Source organism: Oncorhynchus nerka, linkage group LG20, assembly GCF_034236695.1.
Source record: "Oncorhynchus nerka isolate Pitt River linkage group LG20, Oner_Uvic_2.0, whole genome shotgun sequence".
In the NCBI taxonomy this organism is placed as follows: domain Eukaryota; kingdom Metazoa; phylum Chordata; class Actinopteri; order Salmoniformes; family Salmonidae; genus Oncorhynchus; species Oncorhynchus nerka.
In genome coordinates, this window is record NC_088415.1 from 63,384,553 (window position 1) to 63,406,719 (window position 22,167).

Below are 22,167 nucleotides of genomic sequence, written 5' to 3' on the forward strand. Positions count from 1 at the left end.
AGTACTGTATGTTTCCTTGAATCTGTTCTGGATCTGGGGACTGTAAAAAGAACCCCGGTGGCATACCTGGTGGGGTAAGTGTGTAAGTGCTCTGTGTAAGTTGGCTATGCAAACAATTTGGAATTTCCAACACATTAATGTTTCTGATATGCTGAACACACCACTCGTGTTGCAAAATAAATGTACACATACATGTTATTCAATCATTGCACCCACATTGCTCGCGCGCATCAACAAGCGTCTGTGTAGCCAGGTTCTAAAATATAACTTGTTTCTAATCTCAGAAAAAAAGAAACCTCCTCTCACTGTCAACTGTGTTTATTTTCAGTAAATTTTCAGTGTAAATATTTGTATGAACATAACAAGATTCAACAACTGAGACATAAACTGAACAAGTTCCACAGACATGTGACTAACAGAAATTGAATAATGTGTCCCTGATCAAAGGGGGGGGGGGTCAAAATCAAAAGTAACAGTCAGTATCTGGTGTGGCCACCAGCTGCATTAAGTACTGCAGTGCATCTCCTTCTCATGGACTGCACCAGATTTGCCAGTTCTTGCTGTGAGATGTTACCCCACTCTTCCACCAAGGCACCTGCAAGTTCCTGGACATTTTGGGGGAATGTCCCTAGCCCTCACCCTCCGATCCAACAGGTCCCAGACCTGCTCAATGGGATTGAGATCCGGTCTCTTCGCTGGCCATAGCAGAACACTGACATTCCTGTCTTGCAGGAACGAACAGAATGAGCAGTATGGCTGGTGGCATTGTCATGCTGAAGGGTCATGTCAGAATGAGCATGCAGGAAGGGTACAACATGAGGGAGGAGGATGTCTTCCCTGTAACGCACAGCGTTGAGATTGCCTGCAATGACAACAAGCTTAGTCCAATGATGCTGTGACACACCGCCCCAGACCATGACGGACCGTCCACCTCCAAATCGATCCCGCTCCAGAGTACAGGCCTCGGTGTAACGACGATAAACACGAATCCGACCATCACTCCTGGTGAGACAAAACCGCGACTCGTCAGTGAAGAGCACTTTTTGCCAGTCCTGTCTGGTCCTGCGACGGTGGGTTTGTGCCCATAGATGACGTTGTTGCCGGTGATGTCTAGTGAGGCCCTGCCTTACAACAGGCCTACAAGCCCTCAGTCCAGCCTTTCTCAGCCTATTGCGGACAGTCTGAGCACTGATGGAGGGATTGTGCGTTTTTGGTGTAACTCGGGCAGTTGTTGTTGCCATCCTGTACCTGTCCTGTAGGTTTGATGTACCGATCCTGTGCAGGTGTTGTTACACGTGGTCTGCCACTGCGAGGACGATTAGCTGTCCATCCTGTCTCCCTGTAGCTCAGTCAGGCTTCTCACAGTACGGACATTGCAATTCATTGCCCTGGCCACAACTGCAGTCCTCGTGCCTCCTTGCAGAATGCCTAAGGCACGTTCACGCAGATGAGCAGGGACCCTGGGCATCTTTCTTTTGGTGTTTTTCAGAGTCAGTAAAGGCTTAGTGTCCTAAGTTATCATAACTGTGACCTTAATTGCCTACAATTTGTAAGCTATTAGTGTATCAATGACTGTTCCAAAGGTGCATGTTCATTAATTGTTTATGGTTCATTGAACAAGCATGGGAGACAGTGTTTCAACCCTTTACAATGAAGATCTGTGAAGTTATTTGGATTTTTACGAATGATCTTTGATAGACAGGGTCTTTTTTTGCTGAGTTTATTTGTAACGCTTGATGCGCTGCAAGAACTGCCTCTCCCATCTCCTCATTGGTTTTTAGTAGCATATACACACGTGGGTGATTTGAATGATAAACTGATGTCCACAATCCAGTCCAGTTGGTGGTGGTAATGTACCATATAAAATCCAAAGAAGAAGAAGTAGCCTGAAGGAAGAGATTACTAGAAACAAACTCGGTTTACCCTTTTATCTGTATATTAATTGTCGGAGTAGAGGACCTTGTGCATTTCAGGTAAAATAACAACCCAAGGTTTATATCCCAGGACAAATTAGCTAGCAACAGCAAGCTAGCTAGCTAAATTGCCATAAATGTTTAATGCTTTTCGACCTGTCCCCAAATGAATACAGTTCGTTCATAGTTCTTTTTGATATTTCAACCTGCGTGTCCTGATCACATCTGGTGTGTTTGGATACAAACACGCAAGCGGTCTGGTCAGCATGTTCTAAAAACAAGAAGTGACGTAGTCAGTCTTTCCTCAACTCTTAGCCAAGAAAGACTGGCATGCATAGTATTAATATTACCCCTCTGATTACAATGCAGAGCTAGACTTGCCGCTCTGTTCTGGGCCAGCTACAGCTTAACTAGGTCTTTTTTGCAGCACTTGACCATATGACTGGACAATAAAATAAGATAAAACTAGAGCCTGCAGGATTTGCTTTGTGGGGTGTCAAAAGAGCAGAGCATCTCTTTATTACGGACAGACCTCTGCCCATCTTTACAACCATTGAATCTATATGTTTTGACCATGACAGTTTACGATCTAAGGTAAAACCAAGTAATTTAGTCTCCTCAACGTGTTCAACAGCCATACCATTCATTACCAGATTCAGCTAAGGTCTAGAATTTAGGGCATGAGTTTTACCAAATACAATGCTCTTAGTTGTAGAGATGTTCAGGACCAGTTTATTACTGGCCACCCATTCCAAAACAGACTGCAACTATTTAAGGGCTTCAGTGAATTCATTAGCTGTGGTTGCTGATGTGTATGTGGTTGAATCATCAGCATACACGGACACACATGCATTGTTTAATGCCAGTGGCGGGTCATTGGTAAAAATAGAAAACAGAGGGCCTAAAGAGCTGCCATGCGGTACAACACAGTTTACATTTTTGACATTAGAGAAGCTTCCATTAAAAAACAACCTCTGACTTCTATTAGATCTGAATCCATGATATGGCAGAGGTTGAAAAGCCATAATACATACGTTTTCTTAACAGGTTATGGTCAATAATATCAAAGGCTGCACTGAAATCTAACAGTACAGCTCCCACAATCTTCTTATTATGAATGCATTTTAACCAATCATCAGTCGTTTGTGTCAGTGCAGTACATGTTGAGTGCCCTTCTATATAAGCGTGCTGAAATTTGTTACAGAGAAATAGTATTGTATTTCGTCAAACATAATTGTTTCCAACAGTTTGCTAAGAGCTGGCAGCAAGCTGATAGGTCTACTGTTAGAACCAGTAAAGGTTGCTTTATCACTCTTAGGCAGTGGAATGACTTTGGCTTCCCTCCAGGCCTGAGGACAAAGACATTCCTCTAGGCTCAGACTAAATATATGACAGATAGGAGTGGCTATAAAGTCAGCTACCATCCTCAGTAGCTATCCATCTAAGTTGTCATTGCCAGGTTTGCCATTATTGATCGATAACAATCATTTTCCCACCTCTCCCAGACTAAATTACAATGCATTTTTTTAATTGTTAGTTTTTTTATGCATGAATTAGGATGGCTCACTGTTCAATATTGGCATTTCCTGCCTAGGTTTTCCCATTTTGCCAATGAAGTAATCGGCCATAGATACCCATTTCATGAAGCTCCCGACGAACAGTTCTTATGCTGACGTTGCTTCCAGAGGCAGTTAGGAACCCGTTCTGTGAGCTTGTGTGGCATTCAAGGCTGAGCCGTTGTTGCTCTTAGATGTTTTCACTTTACAATAACATCACTTACAGTAGACCGCGGCAGCTCTAGCAGGGCAGACCTTTGACAAACTTGTTGGAAAGGTGGCATCCTATGACGATGCCACTTCAAAAGTCATTGAGCTCTTCAGTAAGGCCATTCTTCTGTCAATGTTAGTCTATGGAGATTGCATGGCTGTGCTCGATTTTATACGGGTGTGGCTGAAATAACCAGAATCCATTCATTTGAAGGGGTGTCCACATGCTTTTGTATATACTGTATAGTGTGTCATTGATCTTGGCTTCATAATAGTTTCTTCTTTTTGTTGAGTCTAGTCACATCATTTCTTAATTTGCAGTCAGTCAGCCAGTCAGATGTCCAGCCAGACTTATTAGAACCTCCTTTTGCGCAATCTCTTTCAACCATAAAGTTTTTAAATTCCGCCTCAATCCATGGAGTCTTAAATTCTAATTAATAACCTCTTAAATGTATTGGCAAAATGTAGATTTCCGCCTAAATATACATACCCTAAAGTAGGTGCTATTCCTGTGTAATTACATGATTCTGACATGGTATATTTGGAAAGAAGACATCTGGGTGATGAAAGAAGACATCTGGGAGATTATGAGGAAATTAGCAGAAGATAGTTTGGAGTTACGTAGGCCAGCATACACAAGATCAAGCACACTCTGTTCTTTTATTTGAATTACTGATGACTAGAGCAGGAAACGCATCAGATGGCTTCCACAACATTGTGAGCAATATCAGAAAAAATGGGATTAATAGACCTAACAACTAGAAATGGAAAAATGTTGTAGTAAGTGGTGTCAGGTGTGGTCACGGGACGCTTCCAAGTGTCCCTAAACCTCTCCAAAGCGGCATATGTCTGTAAATTATATAATTCCAGTGCTTTTACATATTTGAAATCCCTAAATGCAATTTGTTCAGTAAAAAAACACAATTTGTATCACATCAACCTCACTCAAACATTGTGGTGGTGTTATGGAGATCCAGGCTACATTCAAGTGTCCTTTCAACCTCTCCAAAGTGTCTGAATGTGGTAATTGGACTGTGTTTGCACACAGGATGTGCATAAAAGTTATTGGTCACTATTACAAACTGAAGTTCTGCATGGTCAACCTCTCTCAAACATTGTGGCGGTGTCGGGGGACGTACAGGGGATGTGGATATCTACATCGCGTAAGCAGGCAACATGTTTTTTATGCGCAAAGATATAGTCACTTGGTAGACATTCGACATTGCCATTAAGTCATCAGATAACAGGCTAGATTTGTTCCTACCAACCTAAGGATTCATTTGATAACCCCCCCATGTAGCTATAACTCAAACACAGACCAAATTGAAGCTTACCTTTGAAGATGTTTGCTGTTTGGTGAAAACGTTGTGTAATATGAATATTTTGACTCTCGGGGCTGGTGATCAATAACTGTAGGTCACAGGCAGACAACTAAGATATCCTCATGATCTGTGAAGTCCCAGCTTTCAGTGTGTGTTAACTAAAAGCAGGCACCAGAGAGAGCATGACTGGTTGCATCATTAGCTGGTATGGCAACTGCTCAGCCTCCGACCGCAAGGCATTAGAGGGTAGTGCGAACGGCCCAGTACATCACTGGGGCGAAGCTTCTTGCCATCCAGGATCTCTATACCAGGCGGTGTCAGAGGAATGCCCTACAAATTGTTTAAAACTCCAGCCACCCTAGTCATAGACTGTCCTCTCTGCTACCGCACGGCAAGCGGTACCGGAGCACCAAGTCTAGGTCCAAGAGGCTTGTAAAAAAGCTTCTATCCCCCCAACCAATTAGACTCCTTAACAGCTAGTCAAATGGTTACCCAGACTATTTGCATAGCCTTTACACCACTGCTACTCTCTGTTGTCATCTATGCATAGTCACTTTAACTCTACCTACATGTACAGTTGAAGTCGGAAGTTTACATACACCTTAGCCAAATACATTTAAACTCAGTTTTTCACAATTCCTGACATTTAATCTTAGTACAAATTCCCTGTCTTAGGTCAGTTAGGATCACCACTTTAAGAATGTGAAATGTCCGAATAATAGTAGAGAGAATGATTTCAGCTTTTATTTCTTTCATCACATTCCTAGTGGGTCAGAAGTTTACATACACTCAATTCGTATTTGGTAGCATTGCCTTTAAATTGTTTAAAACTTGGGTCAAACTTTTCAGGTAGCCTTCCACACACTTCCCATAATAAGTTGGATGGATTTTGGCCCATTCTTCCTGACAGAGCTGGTGTAACTGAGTCAGGTTTGTAGGCCTCTTTGCTCGCACACTCTTTTTCATTTCTGCCCACAAATGTTCTATAGGATTGAGGTCAGCGCTTTGTGATGGCCACTCCAATACCTTGACTTTGTTGTACTTAAGCCATTTTTCCACAACTTTGGAAGTATGCTTGGGGTCATTGTCCACTTGGAAGACCCATTTGCAACCAAGCTTTAACTTCCTGACTGATGTCATGAGATGTTGCTTCAATATATTCACAATTTTCCTACCTCATGATGCTATCTATTTTGTGAAGTGCACCAGCCCTCCTGCAGCAAAGCACCCCCACAATATGATTCTGCCACCCTCGTGCTTCACGGTTGGGATAGTGTTCTTCGGCTTGCAAGCCTCCCCCTTTTTCCTCCAAACATAACGATGGTCATTATGGCCAAACAATTCTATCTTTGTTTCATCAGACCGGGTCGTGGCTGATTTCTTTAGAATTTCCCATAATGTCAAGCAAAGAGGGACTGAGCTTGAAGGTAGGCCTTGAAATACATCCACAGGTACACCTCCAATTGACTCAAATGATGTCAATTAGCCTATCAGAAGCCATGACATAATTTTCTGGAATTTTCCAAGCTGTTTAAAGGCACAGTCAACTTAGTGTATGTAAAAAATGTACACTTGTGACCCACTGGAGTTGTAATACAGTGAATTGTAAGTGAAATAATGTCTGTAAACAATTGTTGAAAAAATTACTTGTCACGCACAAAGTAGATGTCCTACCTCAACCGGTGTCCCCGCACATTGACTCTATTTGTACCCCCCTGTATATAGTCGCTATTGTTATTTTACTGCTGCTCTTTAATTACTTGTTACTTTTCTCTTCTCTGTATTTTTTATAACTGCATTGTTGGTTAGGAGCTCATAAGTAAGCATTTCACTGCACATGGAAAAATCACATTTTATTAGTCACGTGTTTATTTAATTTATGCTTCACAATGCTAACCGGAAGGTAGGTAGCAGCCATCTTGAAATGAGGTCATCGGCTCGGTCTGCCCTTATAAATTAGTGTACCCATATATGGTAGTAATGCTTCTTATTTATCACATCAGCCCAAATGTTTTAACATCAAACAATCATTTTTTCCCCACATCATTTCAATGAAATTACATTGAACCACGGTGTGTGCATCAGACATGACTACTTAACCTGTATACCTGGTGACGCTGTCAGAGAGTAGTAGAATCGACTTAGCCTGGTGGCTGTATCCTGACCCCTTTTTGAAAGGTTGCACACTATCAAGGCGAGACCCAAATGCAAACACAGGAGGCAGATGGTTGGAGTCCTACAAATGTTTATTAATCCAAAGGGGTAGGCAAGAGAATGGTCGTGGACAGGCAAAAAGGTCAAAACCAGATCAGAGTCCAGGAGGTACAGGCTCATGGTCAAGGCAGGCAGAATGGTCAGGCAGGCGGGTACAAAGTCCAGAAACAGGCAAGGGTAAAACATTTACAAAATAAAAAAAATGTAAAGCAAGAGAACGGGTAAACTGCTGGTTGACTTGGAAACATACAAGACAAGCTGGCACAGAGAGACAGGAAACACAGTGATAAATACACTGGGGAAAATAAGCGACACCTGGAGGTGGTGGAGACGACCACAAGGACAGGTGAAACAGATCAGGGCGTGACACACACGTCTCCATAATCATAGCTCAGCTGAAGCTGAAATGTGGGTATGAATATTACCTACCTCTCAAAGAGAGAGGAAAGGCTAGGGTGTACTTTCTGCCTGAAAAAGCTTTCAATGCCTTATTTGGTGTGCTTGATTAATTCAGTATTCTTTTTACTTTATAATTTCGAGCATTTTCATTTCAACTTCATTTCAACCTAATGTGCACATTGTTAATTAGGTGGCAAATACTTTGACATCGTTATGTTCTGTACAGTATAGCCTATGCTGTAGTTAGTCTCATGATGACCCTGTAGAACTTTGTACCGTTGTACACTGAGAGTCAGGAAGTTCAGGGAGTGAATACATTTAATAAATAAACAAATTTGAACAAAAAAAAAGAAACCCCAACAGCGCACCGACAGAAACAGAAACAATAACGCCCAGGGAAGGAACCAAAGGGAGTGACATAAATAGGGCAGGTAATCAGGGAGGGGATGGAGTCCAGGTGAGTGTCAATAAGCGCTGGTGCACATGACGATGGTGACAGGTGCGCGTAATAATCAGTGGTCTGGTGACCTAGAGGTCAGAGAGGGAGTATACGTGACAAAATGACGGAGGAAACTTTTGCTGTTAACTGGCCATTATGTTTTATGAATAGTTTTTATTTTTGTAATGTTGACGACATTGGCTAAGAAAAGTGTGCCCTTTATTTGGAATGGGCTAAACGCTCATTTTGGTCTCCTCTATTGTGGAAAAACCTTGAAACTTGCATGCTGACTCAAACTCAAAGAGTAGCAACTGAATAAATGTTTGAGGTGTTTGGCTTTTCTTCCAGATTTGTCTTAACCATGTCTTATGTGAGCACCCTTTGGTGTTATGTGCCACTGTAAACTTGTGGTTAGCCAAACTATTATTAGAACTGTGGAGGGATGACTGTTTCAAATGGTTTGCACCGTGTGGTAGTAAAATTAGCAAATAGTAATGAACTGATCTTTCTATTCTAGCTATTTTGAAAGTGGTGGCTGGTAGGGTGGTGGGCCAACCTCAGCCCAAGGCCAGGGTCTTGTTTAGTGTTGCAGTGTTTCACTGTGAAGTCCCATCTATTTGTTATTATTTCTCATTTGTGCCTTAAATACACATGAGTTCTCCATTACTTCCCTGAGACAACGTTTTCATTGAGGGAGACACTGAGGTTTGCCTGGTTAGGTCAGTGGAGGGATGTGGGCTCAAGACCCCAGACCTTGCAGTGTGTGAAAATAGCTCAGCATTCAAACCTGTGGTCTTGGTGTAAAATCATAAAAGCTTGCAACTATCAAAACTACTGCGATATGTTTTGATATCTGCAAGACTTGAATCAAATGACTGGAGGGAAAAAGAAAGCGTTATTATAAACCTCAATTACATTACCAATCCCGAAGTCCCCCACTCCCCCATAGTCCCATTTATATTTAAATCATGGTCATGGAATTTTATAGGAAATGATATATGTGTGTGTTCTGTGTTTAATTTGAGCCCGTTGGTAGGTGGTCCGATGGGTTATAAAAGTACAGTGAAAAGAAACTCAAACCTAAGGCCGATTTCACTCCCAGGACATGTGGTCATTGATATGGAAAACCGTGAAGCATCTTGGCTTCTCTCTCAGTCCAAAACCAGTTGAAAAAAAATACAAAGTGTGCTCTCTAATTATGATATCCGAATGATGGGCGATTTTGAAGGCACATAAAAATAATGCCGTCATAGCCTCTTTGTAACATTGATTACATGAATGAGAAAGTAATAGATTCCATAGCAAAGAGAAAACAGTTTTTGTTTTATCCTTATCTAGTTATTAGTGGTGAGTGTGGGTAAGATGTTTTCAATAATAGAAAATGAAAGCGTAGCCAGAAAGTGGCTTCTGCCAGGGATCTGTGGGGAGAGGGTACTACATTCCCACTGTCGGAGGGCTAGGGTTTCTGCACCATTTGGTAAAGCTAACAATTAAGAATAATTTGGTTCTAAAATGCTACTGCTGCCCGCATGTATCAATGAGCATAAGGTTGCTTGACATCGATCTACGGTTTGTTCTGTTTGCCAAAGCAACAATTCCTTGTGAGGCGAATGCGTTTTTTTGCAAACTTGCTTAAAGTGTACAAACAACAACTTTTACCGCGCTGTGCGCATACCCAGGGGGTTGAGGAAGAAAGATTTTACAAGAGGGTAGAAATAAGAGAGGTTAGCAGAACCGCTAACTGCTTGACTCTGCTCTTCCACTGTGGTGAACTAGACTCCGTCTTCAGTGGTGTACCATAGTATCTTTGTTTTTTCCCAAGGGACCCAGAACCCTGCACCATTGTCGCTGTTGTTTTCTTGATTTTGCCTGGAATTTACACAAATAAGATCCATATTGAAACCACTTTTAACAGAAGAGATGCGCTTTATGTTGAGGTGTGAGTGCTGCGGTAAGATCATAAACATTCAATAAATAGTGCATTTAGGCCTATGCCCCTCCTATGGATCATTAGCAACATGCCTGCATAGGCCTACTCCGTTATTTCCTGACTGCAACATTGCAAGTCTCCTTTTAATGCGGCGGAAGCAACATAGACTAACAAGCATGTCTTTCTTGTGAGTTGGACGTAAACAGTGGAAGCAGATTCATGCCAAAACAAAGTACAATTAAAAACATTGAAGTATGATACATTTGCTTGAAAATGTTGACATTTTGAGGTGTTTTGGGAATGACATGCTTGTTTGTTTAGCTTTAGTTGTAGTTTTGCTGGAGAGCAGCAGCCACACATCTTCTCTGGATGATCAAACATACTGGTGTTGTGAACAAGGGACATTATATCCATTTCCTACTTACCAACCAATTAGCAGCCTACTGGGGCCATCTTTCTCTACATGCTGTTTATGATCATGACATTAGGTTAACGCTCATTTGTGTATCCTTTTCAGGGGACAGCACAATCTAAAAACAGCTACTCATTGGTGTCTTGGAATACAACAAAGCCTAAGGCGACGTAATGTTGGAGCCAAGGCAGTGAACAGTCAGTCACTAGGCGTAAATGTCACTACTGCTTTGGCTCTATTCCTGCAGATGGTTACTGCTCGCCGGAGTGGGATGGCATTGTTTGTTGGCCTGAGGGTTCTCCTGGAAAGCTGGTGTCCACTGCCTGTCCAGAGTACATTTACGACTTCAACCATAAAGGTAAGACAGGCCCTGGGTAGCCTGCAGTTCAACAGTTCTCTTTCACTGAGCTCATTTTCAGTTTTACGTCAAATGTGCGCACGCACGACTGTAAGTCGCTTGCTAAACGGCATATAGGTAATGGTGGTCACTATTGTACAATTTGAAAACAACCTCTTGTGTCTGCTTTACTCTGGAAGACGGCATGGGGCGTATCTTTTGAATACATTTCTATAGTTACATCGACGCAACAAGATTTTGATCTCTAAAAACTTGAGTTCTTCATCTGACAAGGCTGTTACACTGGAAAAAGTACACATGATTTCTGATGTGATAACATTCTACCAAACTCCTAACATACTATTCACTTTGTTTCCTAGAAAAGGCCAACAGCCTTGGACATTTATTCTAGGAAATTGTCACGCATAGTTATATCCTAGTCTACAACACCAATATGTACTTACAGGTGAAAAGAAATGACACGTGCATTGTCATTCTGTTGTATTCTATGTGTTGTATTCTACAGGACTAGCCTATCGTCGCTGTGACAACAATGGGACGTGGGAGTTGACCACTACCAACAACAAGACATGGGCCAACTACAGCGAATGTGCAAAATTCCTCTCGCACTATAACCAAAATAATGAGAAGGTGAGAGTCGTGTCTATCCTAGCGTGCATTTCTTCACACCATTAGACAATTGCCAACTTTGTCAGGGATGTGACACAATAACAGTGGATGGGGACAATGGCCATTGTGTCTTTTCTGAAAAAAAGTGTGACATTTTATGTCTATTTCAATCTATTCTATTGTTTGAGGGCAGTTCTCGCATTAGCCTACACAATCAATGTGGAGGTATTGGAATGTGTATGATATTGGACGTGTGATCTGATTGGTAAGAAACTAGGCCCTCTTTACTGGTGTAGGCTAGGCCGCTTTTCATTTCTGTCACAATTCAGATGGAGCTGTAGGGGGATTTGTGTGTGAGTATACTGCAGGAGCTAGCTAGCTACTGCTCTGACGTCTCAATCATTCTCGAACCTCACATGTCTGTAACTTCTTAAGACCTCTACAGTGTTCATTGTCTGTCTGCCATCCCCATTGTTAGACTTGTTTACATTCGGCTTTTTCTGATGCTTCTACTCATTTGCAGAAAACCTAACAATAACAAAAGATATTTAGAAGATCAACATAAAACCCTGTTTACCATTTAGATGAAAAATGTCGCCAAATGGAACAAAAGATGTGTCCCCTCAGAAATGTGAGGCTACTTCAAATGAAAAGCAGACATGCTAATTCTTTACTATTGACTTATTTCCTCCTTGGAGATTATGTGAACAATGTTTGGAATGATTATACTTGTGTTTGGACCAAAGAATCTATTGCTAGATGAAGCGAAGCGTTACCTCCATTGAACCCCTTCTTACAATCTGATATGATAGGCTTCTTCCTCTGACTTAAATGTATTGGAGCAGAATTGGATATCGGGATAAAGGCTATATGACTGGCACATCTCTCCAAAAATGGTGCTGTAGCCAGGAATTCGAGGAAAAGATTCAACATGTGGAAAATTTAAGAAAAATGTCTTAAACACTTTAAAGTAACTTTAACCATAGAAAGATTGCGGATACTGTTACGTCTTTACTTTGCTTAATTCCGTTATCATCACAGAGGTCATTCCAATTCCATTAATTCAATTATTTCCTCTGCCCTCAACTGTTATTTGAGGTGCTTGTTGATCAAATGGATTTCCTGTTTACATTCAGTTCTGGGCCAATCGACAACAAGGTTGGGCTCCATTTGAATTGAAGGCAGTAAGTTCAGGAAGCAAGCAAAAATTACAGTTCAAGAACAAAAAAAAATTGCATTTATTTTCAATGACTTCTCAATAAACTGAGAAGTAGAAGCTATTTCAAAAGTTTAGACATTTCAGATTTTTTGTATTCAAATCACTTCCTGAATTGACTGCCTTCAATTCGAATTGAGCCCAACTCTAGTGGTTAGCAGGTTGCCATGGGTAACACTGGGCCATGTAAAAGGAGGCGGTAAGTAATCAGTCCCTGAATGATGAGTCGAGGGCGCTAAGCAGGAAATTGTTGAAAGCTACTCCCCACTCTTAACCTGAGCAAGGTTACTTAGCGGTTAGCTCCAGCCAAGGTTCAGAAAAGATCATCCTGAGTACTGTAGATTGGATTCAGTCTGGTTTATCCAGGCTGGTTTATCCAGGCTATCTGCTTTTGGGCTTACTTCTATAATAACGTGCACCAGGGATCGCTTACTGCAACTCAAAATATCTGGCTTCATATGAATATTAAACCAAACTTCTCTGGTCTCTCCCCGCACGTGCATTCTTCTCTCCCCCTTTTAAATGTGGGTCTCAACATTACGGTTGTGGGCGAGGATGTCATGGGTATCCTTCCATCCACATTTTGAGGAGAGGGCCCCTGATTTATTTCTTCTTATACTTCAAATGTTTGTTGATGGTCTCCTGGTCCCAGGACTCCTAGCAGCAGCTATAGTTAATGAAAAATGTATATGCACCAAATTAAAACATTCAGCCGTGCACCACAACTTAGGAACCCTTGGGTTTGGCACTGGGTCCCCATCCCTAAATGATAACAGCAGTGGAGTAGGCTCTGGTTACAGCAGGCCCCAGAGGAGTCTCTCCACTAGGCTGTGTTGATCCAGCAACCACGGGTAGCTAGCTAGAGTCCAGACCAGGTTCAAATAGTATTTCAAATACTTTGCGAGTTTGATTGAGTCCTGCCTGGAATGCCAGGTGAACAGGATTTATTTTAGACAGGCAAGCTCAATCAAGTGCAGCTAAAATATTTGAAATAAAACCAATCCTATTTGAATCCAGTTTTTTTTTTTGCGTCTCACCTCTCCAGCAGTATGTCCTCTGGTTGCCTGCTCTGTGCTGTTATCTCCAGCTGGAAGCCCCAGCACGCACCACACCCCACCCCACCCAGGGCTTTTGTCAGTGCGGCACATCTCTCAAGCCAAATATTCTGTTTATTAGAAATCACCAACTCAGTCTGACACTTGGCGGGCATCCCATTGCCTGGTGGGCGTCAGTCCTCTGGTGGGCAGCTCACTGTCAGAAGTAACACACCATATTTTATTCGGAAACTAATCAGAGGCCTGAAAATGGTTGCACACCGTGAAATGCATGGTGTTTTGTTTTTGGTCCGCAGCAGTTTTCTGTTTAGTAATGCGTAGCCTGCAACTGTGTCATTTTTTTGCCGTGAGTAACATTATCCTCAGTGCCTCTATAAAGGCTCAAACATTGAGGCACAGAGACCCTATGACGGCGTTCAGCAGATTTATGGGGACAATATTGTGTAATTGGAATGTCCTGGGTCAATTACTTTTATGTTGTAAAACAATCAATGTAGCACACCAGGCACACTTATCAAACATCTATCACTTCCTCAAACAGGCCACTGTAAGTAGGCCGACACCTCTGAGTAGACAGTTCACTCCTGACCTGCCACCTGATATGACTAACAATATCTCTCCTTCGTATGACCTTGTCTCTCTCAACAGGAAGTATTTGACCATTTGTACCTCATCTACACAGTGGGCTACTCCGTCTCTCTTAACATTTCTCCTTCATACGACCTTCTCTCTCAACAGGAAGTATTTGACCGTTTGTACCTCATCTACACAGTGGGCTACTCCATCTCTCTGGGATCCCTTATGGTGGCTGTGATCATCCTGGGTTATTTCCGGTGAGTAGTACTTGTTGTCATTGGGAAAATTCCTTCCTCAGTCCATATTGTATCTCCCACCAAATCTCTCATCGAATGTTTTGTGTGGTGAAACAAAGAGACAAAGCCTGCAAAATGTGTTTGTATAATGTTTTACCTTTGCTTTTCCATGATCGTTTGACTTTTAAAAGGATTAGAGGTGGCTGAGGTTGTTGCCTTGGAGCCAGCGTGTAATTGTGAATCGTGCCTCATCTTGCTGGCATTTACTGTATATTCTTTGTTATTTTCATACTTATTCATCTCAGACCCCAGAGATCCATAGGAAAGCCGTGGTTAGTGCGTATTGTTATTACATTTACTTGGTGGTATGTTTACATGAAGATATGGGCGGCAGGTAGCCTAGTGGTTGGGCCAATAACCGAAAGGTTGCTGGATCGAATCCCTGGGCTGACAAGGTAGGCATCTGTCGTTCTACCCCTGGACAAGGCTGTTAACCCACTGTTTCCTGGTAGGCCGTCATTGTTAATAATAATTTGTTCTTAACTGACTTGCCTACTTAAATAAAAATTCATATCAGGTGTGGTGCGCAGTTTCAGCCTAATTAATATTCTGTAATGTCTGGGCAGAAGCCTTTTTAAGTCAGGCTGAAAGAGAAATAGATTGGCAAATTAATTCTGACAGTCAATTTGATATGTAGTGAATTTGGTTGGATTTTCTAGAGACAGTTACTTTGTTCTTATCATTGCCTTAGCCAAAAAATGAATTACTCAAATTCAGCAGCATGAACACTAATCCTTGCACACAAGGTTGAATTTGTTTGACATTTTACATTGAATCGTTTCATTTTTCTTTTAGGTGATTAATGCAAGGAAACCTCTCCATTATTTACAAATTTTTGTTTAGCGGAGGGAGAGTGTCAAGTCCAGGAATTGGTGTAAAGTTGTGTTTACAAACATTGCGCTCAACGTGACTTAGAGCCTAAGCCAGGCTTCTCAGAAGGGAGTGAATGTTTTAAGAGAGAGAGACCCTAAACTGGCACCAGGAAATCTACAGGCCAAATTAGTTTAAACACACGTCTCGAGGGTCCCCGGGGGTCTGGGCTGACGTCCCAGCAGCGCTTTCAGGAGCACTCCGGCTCCGTCTCCCTCTTCCCTTTTAACATGTCAGGCTTTTAAAACCATCAGACACAGGAGAGGCAGGTTCATAAATGTTTTCTGTGGAGAGACCGAGAGGGATACATACTGCACATTAGCACTGGTGTTTATCCTTCTTCCTGTTCACAAATGAGTTTCCCTCACCACTTCACAAATCAAAGTTCCCCAAAGGAGAGCTTGTCCAAACTGTCTTAATAGCCAGTTTAGAGGTAGCAGGTAGCTTAGTGGTTAAGAGCATTGGGCCAGTAATCCCTAAGCCAATTAGGTGAAAAGTCTGCCGATGTACCCTTGAGCAAGGCACTTAACCCTAATTGCTCTTTTAAGTCGGTTTGGATAAGGGCGTCAGCTAAATTACTAAAATGCAGTAATGGGTATGACTGCAGAGGTTAGACACAAGCATAATAATGATTCACGAGTTTTCTGCGGTTACTTGTTATATATATATATATATATATACTCACTGCTTGCCACAGTAATACACTGATATAGGGCTGGGAATTGCCAGGGACCTCCCAGTATGATATTATCACGATACTTACGTGCTGATACAATGTATATTGCGATTCTCTCAATTTGTTATGACATGTTATTGCGATTTGATGTCCCAAAAAGAATGCTCACTATATGTCTGCTGCAGAGAGACGAGAGAACATGAGGAAATTTGTTTTGATCAGTCATGGAAATATGAAAACATAATGGCTCGTTATTTAAAAGATATTGGAGAACAAGCTATGGAATGAAAAATGCCAGAGTTTTGGTGCAGGTACAGCCGACTAGCGCCAAATAGCACTATCTACCAATCGATACTTGGAGTCAAAGTATCAATAAAATATTGTCCAAAATAATATGTAACTGCATCGATTTGTTCCCCCATCACTACACTGATAAGGGTTTTTAGAATATTCTTAGCCAAATTGGCTTCATGATCAATAATCATTTTATAGCGCTGGAGGATAACATTTGTTGCCTACATTGGGTGTCTGAGAAATGTCAGAATATAGATAACCCTTTCTAGTTTGGTACAGTCTGTGTATTGACAACACAATACAAGCCGACGCCAACTTCATCAAATGCTCCCTTCAATGTTGGCAAGGGATGTTTTGAGGATAATGTGACAGATAAACTTTTGCTTGTCTGGGAGGAAATACGCTCTTGGATCTGCTCAACACATGCTTGCAATTTTGTTTTTACAGCTCACTTTGAGCCCTGCAATTCAATATTTGTGCTTTTCAAGCCCCTAAATCTCAAGAATGTGTTAGAGTCAGCGCGGAATTCAGCTGGCTCTAATTAGGATGAGTATTGTTCTGAAGAGTGTGAAAATACAAACACACGTGCACACAAACACACACACACATATATATATATATACACGCACATGTATGTGCGCACACACACATCACGCACACATACAGTACCAGTCAAAAGTTTGGACACACCTAGTCATTCAAGGGTTTTTCTTTATTTTTACTATTTTCTACATTGTAAAATAATAGTGAAGATATCAAAACTATGAAATAACACATGAAAAAGAGTTAAACAAATCAAAATATATTTTAGATTCATCAAAGTAGACACCCTTTGCCTTGATGACAGCTTTGCAAACTCTTGGCATTCTCTCAACCAGCTTTCCCTGGAATGCTTTTCCAACAGTATTGAAGGAGTTCCCACATATGCTGAGCACTTGTTGGCTGCTTTTCCTTCATTCTGCGGTCCAACTCATCCCAAACCATCTCAAAAATCTCAAATTTGGACTCATCAGACCAAAGGACAGATTTCCACTGGTCTAATGTCCATTCCTCGTGTTTCTTAGCCGAAGGAAGTCTCTTCTTCTTACTGGTGTCCTTTAGTAGTGTTTTTTTGTTGTTGCAGAAATTCAACCATGAAGGCCTGATTCACACAGTCTCCTCTGAACAGTTGATGTTGAGATGTGTCTGTTACTCAAACTCTGTCCAGCAATTATTGGGGCTGCAATCTGAGATACAGTTAACTCTAATGAACTTATCCTCTGCAGCAGAGGTAACTCTGGGTCTTCCATTCCTGTGGCGGTCCTCGTGAGAGCCAGTTTCATCATAGCGTGTGATGGTTTTTGTGACTGCACTTGAAGAAACGTTAAAAATTCTTGAAATTTTCTGTAGTGTACTGATGGACTGTCGTTTCTCTTTGCTTATTTGAGCTCTTCTTGCCGTAATATGGACTTTGTCTGTATACCACCCCTACCTTGTCACAACGCAACTGATTGGCCCAAACGCATTAAGAAAGACATTTCACAAATGAACTTTAAACAAGGCACACCTGTTAATTGAAATGCATTCCAGTTGACTAACCCATGAAGCTGGTTGAGAGAATGCCAAGAGGTGCTTTGATGACAGCTTTGCAGAAAGGGTGTCTACTTTGAAGAATCTCAAATATAAAATATATTTTGATTTGTTCAACACATTTTTGGGGTTACTACATGACTCCATATGTGTTATTTCATAGTTTTGATGTCTTCACTATTATTATACAATGTGGAAAATGGTAAAAATAAAGAAAAACCCTGGAATGAGTAGCTATGTCCAAATGTTTGACTGGTACTGTACATACAAACACGCTCACTGTGGAAAACTCTCTCCCCCCCCGCCACACACTTACCACTTTGATAAGATTTAAACATGGGTTCCTAGTGTATTAACGGCTTAGTAGTGTCAGTTTCTCAGAAGTTTTGCACATGCATTTCTGTATTTTTCTCACTAGTTGCCTTTTGGTTTGAGTAAGCCAATAGTATGACCTAGTATTACCACAACACGACTATTGCTTGTCACTGTGAAGATGATATTTTTTATTTAAATAATTATCTCCTCCTCTCCACTCATCCAGGCGGTTGCATTGTACCAGGAACTACATCCACATGCACCTGTTTGTGTCTTTCATGCTGCGAGGCATCAGCATCTTCATAAAGGACGTGGTGCTGTACTCTGGTTCTGCCCTAGAGGACATGGAAAGAGTCAGTGTGGAAGATCTCAAGTCCATCACTGAGGCTCCTCCAGCTAACAAAACCCAGTTTGTAAGTACCTAACGTTGTCCCCAGGCTATAGGAGGTTTATTACATGAGAATACTAAGTACCAGGCTAAGGTAGTGAAGTTATTGACCAAGGCACCTGGGTAATTATTTACGGTTCTGACTGTTTTTGTGAAGCGTCTGTTCTAAATGTGTTGGATCATTGTAAAAGGCCGTCCTCTAAGGGCATAGGGATCAATATTCGATATGAGTTGCTAAAGTCATTCCAGCATTCAGTACACATGACTCTTGAGGCTTTTCATTTTGATTGTTTTATTACGGTCTCTCGCAGCATTTCTAAATAAGCTAAATCAATGTAATTTGTAAAGACTTGCCACAAAGAAAGTCTGATTTATAAAACTGGATAAGAAAGAGCAGGTAGTAGGAGAAAAAGCTAAGAGGATAAGTCTCTCTTGGCTCGCGCATATTATCAATAGTTAGAGTGTGCAAGCCAGGCTGAAGGAAGCAGCTACATACAGCACCAGTCAAAAGTGTGGGCACACCTACTCATTCCAGGGTTTTTCTTTATTTTTAATATTTTCTACATTGTATAATAGAATCATAGAAGCTGGTTGAGAGAGTGCCACGAGTGTGCAAAGCTGTCATCAAGGCAAAAGGTGGCAAATTTAAGAATCTCAAATATAACATATTTTGATTTGTTGAAAACGTTTTTGGTCACTACATGATTCCACATGTGTTATTTCATAGTTTTGATGTCTTCACTATTATTCTACAATGTAGAAAATGGTTTTAAAAAATAAAGAAAAACCTTGAATGAGTAGGTGTGTCCAAACTTTTGACTGGTACTGTACATTACGACCAGTAGTGGAGGTATACGCCTCATCAATTAATAAGCCTGATGGAACCGATCAGAATGCTTAGCTTAAAATGTTGATAAACGTTTAGTTCTTCACGGTTTAAGCGCAGCAATGTGCACACTGTGGTAGGCCTACACGCAAATGGTCCAAAATGCAAGTTGCGGGAAAATTGCACTCTGTCCTGAGATGGACATTTAGAAAGAGGGGAGATCTAACGATGCAACAACTATTATGGGTTGCTAATATGACAAGGATAATATCTTTGGCTGCCAGACAATGAAAGAAAGTTTATTTGAAAAACAATAGAACAGGAAAGCGAAAATGAGGAGTCTTTATAAAATAATTGCCTCCACGTTTCTATGGTGAGATTTTGGATTTAGGTTACTTTGAAACAAGGTAAGACATGCCTCATAATATGAAGTAAAACATCCAGGTTTCATACAATTTAAGGAACCAGAAAAATATAGTGATGCTAATGATAGGCTTAAACCTCTTCGGGTGGGCCGTTTGGGGGGGGAAATGGCCAAATTTGAGTATACCCACTTCTCCAGGGACCACTACACCCCTGAGTAGGACAGACAGAGGCAGAGAGGTTGGCATCCCTTAGGGTGTACACAGGCTAAACTACCAGGAACTCCCTGTTGTTTAATTCCCTGTGTATTTGATCAACCTCTCCAGGTTTGAGCAACACACAGTATTAATTGGATTAGAATAAATCTTTCAATTTACAAACCGTGCTTGGAACCTAGAAGTTTCATCATGGAGAGGCTTGAATGTTGGTTTACTCCCTGCAAAGTGAATATACATTTGTCAATGTACACACTACCCTTAGTGTTTCTGTATGTCACACAAGCCAAGCAGTATATAACAGTGCAAAGCAAGAGTGGATTCTAAAGATTCAACATGTATGGCTTCAGGTCACTACACAAAGAACCTTGTGCTTGTGACCATGAAATAGCCATATTGTATTTAGTAAATTCAGTATATTAGATGTATTTGTCTGTTGTGTTTCCTTTAGATTGGCTGTAAATTAGCAGTGACCCTGTTCCTGTATTTCCTGGCCACCAACTACTACTGGATCCTAGTAGAGGGCTTGTACCTCCACAGCCTCATCTTCATGACCTTCTTCTCAGACAGGAAGTACCTCTGGGGATTCACTTTGATTGGATGGGGTATGTGATGTCATGGAAAACACATTTTTTACTGCAGATACACTGCTACTAATGAAATATATAAGATTAAATGAACAGCTTTAAAAAACACGCAGAGTTGAAGTTGGAAGTGTACATACACGTTAGCCAATACATTTAAACTCAGTTTCTCACCATTCCTGACATTTAATCCTAGTAAAAATTCCCTGTCTTAGGTCAGTTAGGACCAACACCTTATTTTAAGAATGTGAAATGTCAGAATAATAGTAGAATTATTTATTTCAGCTTTTATGTATTTCATCACATTCCCAGTGGGTCAGAAGTTTACATACATTCAATTAGTATTTGGTAGCATTGCCTTTAAATTGTTTATCTTTGGTCACATGTTTTGGGTAGCCTTCCACAAGTTTCCACAATAGGTTGGGTGGATTGTGGCCCATTCCTCCTGACAGAGCTATTGTAACTGAGTCAGGTTTGTAGGCCTCCTTGCTAGCACACTCTTTTTCAGTTCTGCCCACAAATGTTCTATAGGATTGAGGTCAGGGCTTTGTGATGGCCACTCCAATACCACAACTTTGGAAGTATGCTTGGGGTCATTGTCCGTTTGGAAGGCCCATTTGCGACCAAGCTTTAACTTCCTGACTGATGATGCTTTAACTTCTTGAATCTAGGGGGCACTATTTTCATTTTTGGAAAAATAACGTTCCCAAGGTAAACGGGCTATTTTGTCAGGACAAGATGCTAGAATATGCATATAATTGACAGCTTAGGATAGAAAACACTCTAAAGTTTCCAAAACTGTAAAAACATTGTCTGTGAGTATAACAGAACTGATATTGCAGGCGGAAGCCTGAGAAAAATCCAATCCAGAAGCTCTGCGTTCCTATGCGTCCCTATTGAGCAGTGAATGAGATATCAACCAGATTCCTTTTTCTATGGCTTCCCTAATGTGTCTAGTGTCACAATACATAGTTTCAGGCTTTTATTTTGAAAAATGAGCCTGAACGTCAACATTGCGTCAGTGGTCAGCTGGAGTCTCTCAGAGTGTTTTGTGCGTAAGGGACAAATGCGGCCATTGTTTCTCTCTTTCCTACTAAGCCACCTGTCCCGGTTGACATATTATCGAATAGATATTTGAAAAACACCTTGAGGATTGATTATAAACAACGTTTGCCATGTTTCTGTCGTTATTATGGAGCTAATTTGGAATATTTTTTGGCGTTGTAGTGACCTTAATTTCCGATCTAATTCTCAGCCAAACGTGAAGAACTAACGGAGTTATTTCGGCTACAAAAATAATATTTTTGGGAAAAAAGGAACATTTGCTATCTAACTGGGAGTCTTGTGAGTGAGAACATCCGAAGCTCGTCAAAGGTAAACTATTTAATTTGATTGCTTTTCTGATATTCGTGACCAGGTTGCCTGCTGCTAGCTAGGCATAATGCTATGCTAGGCTATCGATAAATTTACACAAATGCTTGTCTTGCTGTAAAGCATATTTTCAAAATCTGAGATGACAGGGTGATTAACAAAAGGCTAAGCTGTGTTTCAATATATTTCAC

At 41.1% G+C, this 22,167-nt stretch overlaps 1 protein-coding gene across 1 annotated transcript in view; it reads left to right on the forward strand.

The window, feature by feature from the left end:
• Nucleotides 1–22,167, forward strand: part of LOC115101567 (parathyroid hormone/parathyroid hormone-related peptide receptor-like) — a 105,585-nt gene that overhangs the window by 63,773 nt on the left and 19,645 nt on the right. Inside the window, exons 5-9 of the mRNA XM_065006078.1 lie at nucleotides 10,643–10,753; nucleotides 11,259–11,383; nucleotides 14,372–14,466; nucleotides 18,456–18,642; nucleotides 20,473–20,626. Of these exons, the coding sequence (XP_064862150.1) occupies nucleotides 10,643–10,753; nucleotides 11,259–11,383; nucleotides 14,372–14,466; nucleotides 18,456–18,642; nucleotides 20,473–20,626 (672 nt within the window). The remainder of the gene's footprint in view (nucleotides 1–10,642; nucleotides 10,754–11,258; nucleotides 11,384–14,371; nucleotides 14,467–18,455; nucleotides 18,643–20,472; nucleotides 20,627–22,167) is intronic.